The 11,652-nt window shown below is 52.5% G+C and overlaps 2 protein-coding genes across 3 annotated transcripts in view; one reads left to right on the top strand and one right to left on the bottom strand.

Annotated features, from left to right (window-relative positions):
• Positions 1 to 5,242: 5,242 nt before the first annotated feature.
• On the bottom strand, positions 5,243 to 9,124 carry Pla2g2e (phospholipase A2 group IIE). 2 transcript variants are annotated; one of them, XM_042272188.2, is made up of 5 exons: positions 8,969 to 9,124; positions 7,565 to 7,703; positions 7,275 to 7,381; positions 5,549 to 5,639; positions 5,243 to 5,467 (listed from the first exon to the last, which is right to left on the bottom strand). In XM_042272188.2, exons 1-5 carry the CDS (start codon positions 9,006 to 9,008, stop codon positions 5,299 to 5,301), a joined length of 546 nt encoding a protein of 181 aa, XP_042128122.2. In that variant the 5' UTR covers positions 9,009 to 9,124; the 3' UTR covers positions 5,243 to 5,298. The 2 variants fall into 2 exon arrangements, with proteins under 2 accessions (XP_042128122.2, XP_006980963.1); XM_006980901.3 differs by having other exon boundaries at positions 5,243 to 5,639; positions 8,969 to 9,119.
• Positions 9,125 to 9,214: 90 nt separating this feature from the next.
• The window catches only part of Pla2g5 (phospholipase A2 group V), a 76,792-nt gene continuing 74,354 nt past the window's right edge, over positions 9,215 to 11,652 (top strand). Inside the window, exon 1 of the mRNA XM_076565526.1 lies at positions 9,215 to 9,680. The gene's annotated coding sequence lies outside the window, so the exon portion shown is untranslated. The remainder of the gene's footprint in view (positions 9,681 to 11,652) is intronic.

Raw genomic sequence — 11,652 nt, 5'->3', positions numbered from 1 at the left:
CTATACCTTGCCACGTGGCTCGTGGCTTATTGGCATCTCCACATGCTGCTTGTCATGGCAGCGGCTGGCAGGTCCCCCCTACTCAGCCTTTCACTTCCCAGAATTCTCTTCTCTGCTTGTCCCACCTATACTTCCTGCCTGGCCACTGGCCAGTCAGTGTTTTATTTATACAGAATGATATCCACAGCACAAGTCTTTGCCAAGTGTGACTCTTATCAGAATACTTATCCCTGAGAGTTTACTTTGTAGTTTTTACTAACAAGTTGTTAATGAATGGATATATATATGTATATGCTTGGGGTGGTGGTGGGGGGGAATAAAGAGCAGAGGAATATGGAAAGAACTAGGTAGATATGAGAGAACAGCAGAAGAGGGAATTGATGGAGAAGAACAAAGATGAGGACGGAGATGGAAAGAACTAGGTAGAATTATGAGAGAACAGCAGGAGGGACTGAGAGCAGGAGGAACCAAGAGGAGCTAAGTATGAGAACAGAAAAGAAACTGAGTAGGTAGAATTGACTTTGAAGAATAAAGTGAATGGACTAACGAACTCAGTGTGCTTAGATTCATTGAATATCCCTCAGATTAGAATCCTTAGCTGCTTGTGGCATCTGTTCTTGACCCTGGTATAAATCTCCTCAAGGCAGGCACTTGGGGGGAATTCAGTAATTGATGCCTTAACTAAATGATAATTCCTGTTTGGGTACCATTAAGTTGATGTTTATTCAATCCCAATATAAACAGGTACCCATCACAGAGTCAAGGGTTTGACTCAGGATACAACTGAAGCGGGGAATGTAAGAGCCAGAGTTACATTTTAAGTTGTAATTACTATGCCTAAGAGATCAATGAAACAAAAATGCCTCTGATCTGCAACTCCTGCTCAAGGACAGATAGTTCTTGAAATGCTATTGTTTATGAGAGATAACAAGTCACATGTTTTCACTCCCCTGAACAAGTTTTTTTGACCCATCTACACATGGTCACATGTGGGTAGGAGGTTCACAGGCAGAAAGTACATCAGGATGTACACTTGCCCCTGATTGGATGTAGGCTAGAGGTACAGCAGGATGTATGCTTGTCCCTAATTGGGCCTGATGGGAAATGCAATGAATTGTGGGTTTCCTTCTAAACCTTTGTAAACTGTGATTCTGGGCCATTTCCCAGGAACCTGGATATGGACCCGGTCAGATTCCATCTACCTGGCCAGTATTTAATTAAAGCTTGCTTCAAATTTGGCTTTAAACTGTGGTAGTGGTCTTATTCTCAATCAGTGGGATTAACACAGACTCTTCGGACAAGGGCAAAAAACGACCACTTTCTTCACCAAAATATCACAAGAATGATCTCTAGGCAACATACCAAAATTCTTCTCCTCTGAAACCTCTTGAGCCAGCCCCTCAAATCACTCTTAGCACCACTGTCTTCCATGCCCTTGCTGGTATGGCTCATTAAGTAGCACTTAAAGTACTACCCCAAAGTACCAAAGTCCAAATCCCTCCAAACAAACACATGGTCAGGCCTATCACTGCAATATCCCAGTCCCTGGTACCAACTTCTGTCTCAGTTAGGGTTTCTATTGCTGTGAAAAGACACCATGACCACGGCAACTCCCATAAAGTTCAACATTTAATTGTGGTGGCTTGCTTATAGTTCAGAGATTTAATCCATCATCATCATGGTGGCCTGCAGGCAGACATGGTGCTGGAGAAGTAGCTGAGAGCCCTACATCTTGCAGGCAACAGGAAGTGGTCTGTCTCATTGGGTTTAACTTGAGACATCAAAGCCCAACCCCACAGTGACACATTTCCTCCAACAAGGTTACACCTCCTAATAGTGTCATTCCCTTTGGGAGCCATTTTCTTTCAGACCACCACACAAGATCCTACATAAGCATTTTGGCAGAGACTAAACCACATGGCAGTCTCTCCAACTTTCAAAATCTCTGGGAAGGCTTACTAAGCAAGGAGAGGGTGCAGGAGAAATGTCACGTTTATGTATATTCAAGGACATTGAGTGGCCCATGTGACTATTTTTTTGCTTTTTTCCCCCCCTGGCTCTCAGAGACCCCTACCACAACACAAACATGGATCCACCCATCCTCCATGGACCCATCTGTCTACCCACCCACTCATCCATGCACACATGCATACATCTATGTGTCCATCTGCCCATGTATCTATCAACTCATCTCCTCACACCCACATATGTATGCATCTATCCATCACCCACCCATCCATTCATTCACTCCCCGCCCCCCGCATTCATGTATCTCCCCATCCATCCATCTACATATCCATCCATCCATCCATCCATCCATCCATCCATCCATCCATCCATGCATCCATCCATCCATCCATCCATCGAATTCACGTAAAGCACTCAAGGGCTATTCTGTAAATGCCAACTGCTTAATGTTAGGTAGCATTGCTATTCTGACAGCCATCAGTTCTTAGGACACAAGTGCCTGTTTATATGGTAGGCATATAAACGTACTTTATATATATTTAACTGAACCTTAGCACAGGGTTGTTGTGCTGTTCCATCTTACTTGTGCCGACACTTAGGTTGTGACAGTTGGCAGCTTCTAGGTTTCCTACACACCTGAGGGTCCTGTTAACCTAGTGACTCTGCTACAGCAGGCCTGGCATCAGGGCTGACATCGATAGCCATGTGGCTCCCACTGTCACAGCTGCAGCTGCTGCTGCTGTCTGTCCATCAGCCTCCTGGAGAATCAGGGACCTGGGGCAATAATTCTCAATGGTCCTAACGTGGTGACCCTTTAATATAGCTAGTTCCTCATGTGGTCCTGACCCCGACCATAAAATTATTTTGATGGCTACTTCCTAACTGTAATTTTGCTGCTGTTATGAACCATAATGTAAATATCCGATATGCAACTCCTGAAGGGGCCGAAGGACCCACAGGTTGAGAACCACTGCCCTAGACTCTGCTTCTGGGAAGTGGAAGGACACAGGTGTGTACTTCAAGGTCAGGTTTTTTTTTTTTTTTTTGCCAGCCATTTCCACAAGTCTTGAGCTCCGGTGTCCAGTGTTTGTACCGAGGTCACACACATGCAAATGGGATCTATACAGATTCCTCAGCTCACTCGTTGGATATTTATTGAGACCTGGGAAAACAGAAAGGCCCTCTGGCCCACAGGCTCACGGCCTGGTCTAAGGTAGGAGCTGGGTCACTGCAGGCTGCTTACTCAGGAGTCCTGTTTTCATGTCTCTCACTTATGGGATAGTTATACCATTATAAATCTGTCAAGAACATCCCATTGTACCTCAAATCAAACCATGCCCAGAAATAACCTCTGGCCTTCCCGCCCGAATGGCACCCTGCAACCTCCATTGCTGGACTTGCCCATTTCATTAGGTCCATCGTCATCCTATTGAGGCCGCCTTCGGTGGTCTCTTGGCATATTAACTGTTGAGAGCGTCGCTAGCCCAGCATGCACTTTGCCCACCTGATAAAGGTTAGGAAACCCCGGTATAAACCAGAGCCGGTGATAGTCTTCCTAACCATCTAAGCAGATGGACACCAGAGGGCGCCATGGGACCACACTTCCTGCGGAATGAGGGTCAGGCTGGCATCCCTCACCAGCTTCTTTTGCTTTAAGGCCGTGTTTCCCCGGTGGTTAGAGTTGGTTACAACAGACGCACCTGCCGCCCACCTCTGTCTTTTCAAGCAATGAGATGCGTCACCTTCAAAGTTCCCCGATGACGCATCCCTTTGATGTCACGCTGGCAGAGATCGTGTTGTACCATGAAAAGGACAAAGGGAGTGGATGTTTTTCATCCAGTGTCCCCTGTGAGACTCGCCCTGCGCAGTGTTTACGCGGCTTTGTGCGAAGGAGCAGGCTCTTCTCGAACCCTAGGCTACTGCTCACTTGCTACAGGCGGTGGAGGTATCACAGCTGTAGCTGGGGGTAAAATCTGCCTGAGCACCTTGCTTCCGGAGAAGCTGCAGGCCTCTCCCGCTGGGAATCCTTTAGTGGGCCCAGCGGGGTGAACTCCTTTCTCTTCTTGCTGTTAGGAGCCTGAGCCAGCTGTGTGTGCTCACCTGACCTGCCTGGACATCTGGACTTGGCCTCTGTTAGGTCCGATCAACACAGCCACACCAGACTGGGGTGAGGAGGTAGCTGGTGCCAACTGCTTGAAGCAGGGGACGACCTGGAGAGGACACCTCTTGGGAAGAGTGTGTGCTCTCTGGCCCTCAGATACCCATCCGTCAGCACTCGGGAGGCAGAGCCAGGCGGATCTCTGTGAGTTCGAGGCCAGCCTGATCTAGAGAGTGAGTTCCAGGAACGCACAAAGCTACACAGAGAAACCCTGTCTCGAAAAACCAAAAAAAAAAAAAAAAAAAAAAAAAAAAAAAAAAAAAAAAAGAATTGGACTAGAGATGTGGCCCAGTTGATAGAGTGTTTGCTTAGCATGCATGAAGTGCTGGGTGCCTGGGGTTCCATGCCCAGCACTTCGTAAAACCAGCTATGATAGTTCATGCATGTAATCCTAGCAGTTAGGAGGTGGAGGCAGAAGGATCAGAAGTTCATGGTTATTGTTGACTATATAGCAAGTTCAAAGCCAGCCTGGGCTACACGAGTCCCTGCCTCAAAAAAACAAAAACAAAAAAAACAAACAAGTTTTTTTTTTTTTTTTTTTTTTTTTTAAGTGAGAGTTGGGCAAGATGGATCTAAGGCAACTTTCCCATCCACATCAGTCCTTGCTGGTGGGGGCGTTTTGAGGATGATGACAATGGGGACAGTGTTTTAGGTTGGTATTTTTTATGCTTCTCCCAGTAAGCCATTTGGCCGGAAATGTTCCTCCCAGAGAGAAACATGACAGTCTTGGATAAGACTGTAGACAAAAAAAAAAAAAAAAAAAAAAAAAGGAGCCCATCCCAGGTGTAGTGACGCACACCTTTCATCCCAACCCTCAGGAGGCAGAGGCAGGTGGGTCTATGGGATTTCAGGGTCAGACTGGTCCACATAGTGAGTTTCAGGCGGTGGACTGAGCAGCATGGATGCATGGGAACCTACTGCTGTAGAAAACAAAGGATTTACTGCCGGCCCTGCAGGCAGGAGCCACGGTGTCCCATCTGTCCCTCCTGCGCGGCGGTGCTTAGCATTGCACTGGCCCAGGCTAGGTGCTCAGCAGATGACTGACTGAATGGATGGACGCGTGAGTGAAGGAAACTACCGTCTAAATTCTGGGAAGGCAATGGAAGAATGCTAGACTTGCAGGGAAATAGAATTCTCTTGTTTAGAAGAGGGAACCGAGGTGCCGGGGAGACTTAGCTGGTCTTGTGGGCGCTAAAGGGTCCCGTGGCTCCTTTAGCTGATCCTGGGGAGCAGGTGTGGTCCCAGAGGCCAGGGCCTGTGAGCTCTGAGGGGGGGGGGGGGTCGGGTTTGCAGGAGAGCGGTTTGCGTTCCGAGCTTCTCCTGGCCTGGGACAGCAGCCACCTGGGGTGGTTGGGGAGACCAGTGGGGCCTCAGCAGGGTGGGGTGGGCCCGGTGCACAGCTTGTTGGGGTAGTGCGCATACTTGCGGTTGTACGTGCCCAGGTTGTGGCGGAAGCAGAGCGCGGCCCTTCTGTCACACTCACAGGTCTGCCGCTGGCAAGAGCTCCTACCAGCTAGGGCGGAAGAAACAAACAAGCCGGGGACTGGGATGGAGCCTCGGGCCCCCAGCCACTGGATGGGCGTGGCTCCTGGCTACTCTGCGGTCCAGCTCCCCAGCCCCATCCTCAGCCACGTCCCCACTTCCTGTGGAAGCCCACACTCAAGGGCATGTCCCGTACTTTTGCCAATTAAGGACTGGGTGGGGGTTGGCTGGCCAGGCCCAAGACACTAAAAAAGCCAAAATTTGCCCTGGGTTTTCCTTTCCTCTCCAAGCCCACTCACACGGCGTTAACCCTCTCCTGTCTCGAGAGGACACTAGCTTCACAACCTCTCCTCTTCCTCTGGCCGGGGCCATAACATCCCTTCCCCTTGTGAGGATATCATTAGTGACAGTCAATAGACAGTCAACAGTCCAGGCTGGAGGCTATTAGACTAGTGCTAACGCCTTCTCAGGGCTTGCCTCTGTCAGAGTAGACAGACCCTGCACCTAGCCTGAGCATCAGACTGCCCCACCCCTCACCTCCCCCCAGAGCCAGATGGCATCAGCGTGGCAGGCGCCAGCTGCCTAGAAGCCTTATTTCAATCCATGGTGATTGTCTGTTTCTGCCCAGAGTGGCTCTGGCTCTTCAGTCCCCAGGAATCCACCTCCCTGTCTAGAAGGGTCTGGTGCCTCATTTCCCCCTCACAGATGAACATTTCCCTTCAGGATTCTGCCCACACCTGCTGTTTCAGCAGGACTCTGAGAGGACTGCGCTCTGAGGTCCTGACGGTGGTTGGCTGGGGAGATGGGGTGGCCATCTCAGTATAAGAGGCAAGGACTCATACAGGCTTTCCACAGCTCGTCCCCTTGCTCAAAGTACCGCGGTGGGCACGAGGCACAGTACGCGTCCCCTCCACCTGACTCCTGCCCTAACATCCTCTCAGCACCATCTCACCTGGGGTCTAGCCTACCCTTGCCTGCCAAGGACTCAGCTGCCCTGCTGAGGGATGATCTGCTGCAGGTCAAGACAGTCTGAGTCAACTCGGCCTCAGTGATGCTGGTCTTGGCTCACTTGGGCACAGACCTCTGAGTTGTGTGCTGAGCCCATTCCTTGGACTGCCTGGGTCCTTCCCTGCATCCCACACCCACCAGACCCTGAACCATCCTGACTTTGCACTGGGAAGAAAGTTGGACCCTCTGATTTAAGTGCCCTTTGGGCACTCTTGCGCTTGGCTGTTTCCCCAGCTGAAGCTAACAGGGCCGAATGGGCATTGAACTTGGCAATGAGGAGGAGGAGGAGGCGGGCCCAGCCCCGCAGCCCCAGTAGGGGCGAACAGCTTGTGAGAACAGGGCCCGCTGTCCAGAGTCAAAGCTCCTCCTGGCCCCTCCCAGGGGAAGGGTGTGTGAATCCAGCTCCAAGTGTGGCTCCACTCAGTCCTCTCTGCTCACCTCCCAGAGGCTGAGGCAGGGCACAGGCTACAGTGGTGGGTCACACACCACTGTGGGGCCCAGATGCCCGGTAAGAATAGGAACAGATGGACAAGCGTCGCCGCTCTTATGTGATAACGGGAGGCCTAATGGGTCTGGCCCTGTGACAAGGACCAAGGTCACCAGCTGGAGGGATTCCTGCCTACCCAGGGTCTGGCTCATTCCTGGGTTGGCCACCTACCACAGGAGATGGTGTCCCGACCAACAGAGAAGAGGTACTTTTCCAGCTTGGGCTCACAGCCCAGCTTCTTCAGGCGTCCATAGCAGCAGTCATGGGCGTGACAGCACCTGTGAGGTCATAGTTAACCTAGAGGGGTGGGACTGGGCTGGAAGCAGGAGCTGCTGGGGTCCCAGGACTCAAGTCCCTTTGGCCTGGGTGCCCCTGGCGCCTCCTTCCTCGCTGGCTGCCTCCCCGCCCCCCCTTGCTCCTCCCGCTCCCTGCCCCCCCCCCTCCTTGCTCCTCCCGCTCACCAGTCAGTCTGGTCCACTGGCCAGTTGGAACCACCGACACCACAGTAGCAACCATAGTCATTGTACTGCAGCGCAGACTTCCCCGTGATCCTCTCGATCATCACTCCAAACTGGACCAGGTTCCCGCCGGTTGGGGACACTGCAGCAGAGGAGGCAGAGGCCATAAGGTCCTTCAGGGCCAGTGAGCCTCTCATCCAAGGCCCTATCACGAAGCACCTTCAGATCTGACACCAGACATTTCCCCAACTATTCAGTTAAGCTTCCTCCCCAAAGCATCCAGTTATCAGTAACAATAACTATGATACTGATAACAGCACCCCAATGGTGAGCTTCAATCCCCTAGATCTCACCCCTGTCATTCTCCCTCTCTCCCTCCCCACTCCCGTGTGTGTGTGTGTGTGTGTGTGTGTGTGTGTGTGTGTGTGTGTGACCCATATGTGCATATCCATGGAGGCCAGTGCTTGGTATCAGATGTCTTTTTTTTTTTTTCAAGACAGGGTTTCTCTGTGTAGCCCTGGCTGTCCTGGAACTTGCTGTGTAGACCAATCTGTCCTTGAACTCACAGAGGTCCACCTGCCTCTGCCTCCCAAGTGCTGGGATTAAAGGTGTGTGCCACCACCACCACCACCACCACCACCACCACCACCACCACCACCACCACCCGGCTGGTATCGAATGTCATTATTACTTCACACCTTAGTTTTCGAGTCGGGATCGCTCAGTGAATCTGGACGTTGCCTGTTTGGTTAGACTGGCTAGCCAGCAAGCCAGGAGGATCTGCCTATCTCTGTCCTCCAGCACTGGGGTTACAGATGCATGCCACAATGCCTAGCTTTTATGTGGGTCTTGGGGATTCGAACTCTGGTCCTCATGCTTGCCTGTCTTTGTAGTCTCCTGCCCACCCGGTGCTCCTCACTCCCCTCTGCCTGCTCATGCTGTCAGGGCTCTCCACGGACTCTTTATGTCTTTCTCAGAGAAATCTTAGTTGCCCCAGACCTCACCCTGGTCTCCCCAGCAGCACTCTGCTCCCCACAAAGAGCTCATCACCTACCCCCTGTGCCTGTTTCCTTAGCCACCTCTATGGACCTCCCCAAATTCCTCCATGCCCTTCTGATGGAGCTGTGGGGAGGTGCCCATCTGCAGTGGGGATGCCATGGCCCCCACTCCCTTTCCCACTGCGTTCTCCTCAGCTCCCCCTGTCCCCCCCCCCCCGCCTCCCCCCCCCCTCAGTCAGTGCTAGCTCAGGCAGCACACGCCTCAGGGCCACCAGGTGGCTGGTGGGAAGCCAGGTGGCCTCTAGCACTTCGTACCCATGATGCCCTCTGCAGGGCCATGCTCAGGCATCCAGAGAGCTTCTTATTGCCAGATGGGCTGGGAAGCGGGGAGGTCATGAAGGTCACTTACCCAGCAGGTAAAGGAAGGCCAGGGCAAGGGGAGGTTTCATCCTGGGGCAGGTAAGCAGGGGGCACGGGGCACAGGAGCCTGCTGCGGTGGGAGGAAGTGGCAGGGGCCTCTGATCTCAGGTCACCTCCCAATTAGTTAAATACACAGGTCCTGCCCACTCCCCGTCATTAACCCTTGAGTGCCCAGTGATGCAATAATTCTTCCAGCTTTGACACTTTGGCCAAGTTCCCAGGGGAGGGGCCAGCTAGTGCCCTTGGGACTCTGCCTCCAAGGGGGTGTGGGAGCAGGGGTGGGGCAGTCTTGTGGCCATCTTTCCTCCTGCCCACCTCCCAGACCCCCACGTTTCAAAGCTGTAATCCTTGCTCTCCGTGGCTGCGCTCTGTTTTCCCATGCTTGGTACTGCACCCATTCCGTGTAAACCAACTCAGTGGATGAGACCCAGTGTGGTGGACACGCGGAAGCTCTCACAGGGCCAAGCACCGAGTCTGTCCCGTTTCCATGGCAGAAGGGCCCCCTCTGCCTCCTTCCCTGACTGAGATAACCTGACCATCAGCTTCACTCATCACTCGGGGCCTTCTGAGTCCATCCCGATCACAAGGCCTTTGCCCCTGCTTGGCACACCAGTGTTCTTGTCTATGTTACAGAGACAGAGGTATCCTGCCTCACCTCCTCCAGGAGAACTAGCCCTCACTGAGCATGTGCAGGGCCCCAGGTGAGCCACTCATAAATAAGGCCAAAGCAATGCCCTCAGTAGCCCCAAATGACTTGGGCTTCCCTTATTCTCCAGTCACAGAGGAGGAAACAGATCCACACACCTCAGTAAATGGGGAGCCACAAATGTGGACCCAGGCAACCCCGAAGGACTTAACCAAGGTCAACTTAGCCCCTTGGGGGAGCACAGTGCTTCTCAGGACATGACTTATTATAAAATCAGAAGAATTAGTATAATACAGCCTGGACTATGTTTGACTTTATATTACCACGATTATAAAACCTAGCTTCCGATAGTTGATTTCTCTTTCAGTCTGGGGCAGTGACTAGGGTGCATGACCAATGACCCCTCTCCACAACATCAAGCCTCAGCTGTCTTCTCTCCCTGGCCTTGGCTGGGCCTCAAGAGAAGGAACCCAGACACCCCGGGCCAGAGGCCCCAGTCCCTGGGGAGCTTCTCCACGGAGTCAGGAGGAGAGGGCTCCCTGAGCTGTGTGATTTGGGAAGAAAGGTTTTGAACACAGGAGTGAAGCCCTGTAAACAAGACAGGGCACAGGGCCACAGCCCCACCTCCAGCCCTGCCCATCCACTTCCTGCTACTATCCCTACCCCCCCCCACACACACCCCCACACCCCCCTCCCTGGTCCCTGGGTGCTCCGAGCTCTGTCCCCACTGCAGAGGTGATGGGGGCCAGAGATGAGTCCACCTGCCCCTGCAGCTGTGAGTCACAGTTTACTAAGACCAGTCCCCTTTCGTGCCATTTCCTTTTGATTTTAATGAGGGCTCTCCTGGCAGTCCCTAGCTTCTGGCCTGGGTCATGAGGCCTCAAACCATGAGTCATTGGAAAGAGCTACCTCCCAACAACAGGCTGACATCGCTTTCGTCCCCGAGAAGCATGGTCTTCAGCAGGGTCGAAGCGGGAGAAGAGCCTGGTTCTGAGAGAGTTGTTTTTGTGATCCATTTTGAATCCTGGCCCGGGGCAAGTTGGTGACCCTGAAAGTTGCCACAGCTCTGTACCTGTGGTGGGGAAATCTGGGCTGCCTGCCTGGAGGAGGCTCCCACACTGAAGTGCTGGTGGAAGCTGGACTTGCAGGGGTCAGACATCCCGGCCGCGTTGGTGTGAGGGCCTCACACCTCTGGTACAATGTGGCAGAAATTACAGTAAGGCCAGGGCTTGAATGGTGGCACCTTCCCTTAGGAGCTGAACGACATTAGCTAGTTTTATCACCTCTCTGAGCCCAGCTTCATCATCTATAAAAATGGAAATAATTAGACTGACCTCTTAGGGGTATATGCCGGATGAAAAGGAAATAAGACAGAAAGGCCTTTTATAGGCAGCCTTGTCCCCCAGGGGAAACCATCATCAGTATTGGGTCCCCCTCTCTCGTCCCTCTTTCTCTCCCCCTCCTGAGTCCAGAGGAGACAACGTCTGTGGGGAGTTGAAGGTGCTCACTCCACCCGGGTAAGGCACACAGGCAGCCGGTGTGTCCAGCGTTTCTTGGGACCACTGTTGCTACTTGACAGAGTGGGGGCGGGGTGGAGGTACAGGGGGATGGGCGGAGGTGCGGGCATGGAGGTCGGGATGAAGACGTGGGAGGGGATGAAGAGCTCAGACCCTTAGCACCGCTTCTTGCTCCTGGTATAAGTCCTCATCTTTGGTGGGGCTGGAGATGCAGCCAGGTTGGTACAATGCCTGCCTGGCGTATGTGAAGCTCTGGCTTTGGTCACCGGTTCTGCATGAACTGGGTGTTGGGAGCACATCGGGAATCCCAGCAGGAGGTTCAGGAGGCAGAGACAAGAGGATCCGAAGCCGACACTCATCTTTGCATGCATAGGAGTTCAAGGCCAGCGTGGGCTACATGTCTAAAAAAACATAAAAAGGAAGAGGGAGATGGCTCAGTGGGCAAGAGTGCTTGCTGCATTAACATGAGGACCCGGGTTCAAATCCCCAGCATCCACATAAAAAGTCAAG

This window comes from Peromyscus maniculatus, chromosome 2 (assembly GCF_049852395.1).
Source record: "Peromyscus maniculatus bairdii isolate BWxNUB_F1_BW_parent chromosome 2, HU_Pman_BW_mat_3.1, whole genome shotgun sequence".
Taxonomy (NCBI): Eukaryota; Metazoa; Chordata; class Mammalia; order Rodentia; family Cricetidae; genus Peromyscus; species Peromyscus maniculatus.
This window is presented reverse-complemented; position numbering and strand designations above follow the sequence as displayed.

Excerpts from the sequence above, each read along its gene's own strand:
- Pla2g2e (XM_042272188.2), bottom strand. The coding sequence starts at position 9,008 with ATGAAACCTCCCCTTGCCCTGGCCTTCCTTTACCTGCTGG. Across the intron at positions 5,640-7,274 it reads TCGGGACACCATCTCCTGTG|CTGGTAGGAGCTCTTGCCAG; the intron begins GTAGGTGGCCAA and ends CTTCCGCCCTAG. Across the intron at positions 5,468-5,548 it reads CTGGGCACGTACAACCGCAA|GTGGCTGCTGTCCCAGGCCA; the intron begins GTATGCGCACTA and ends CAACCACCCCAG.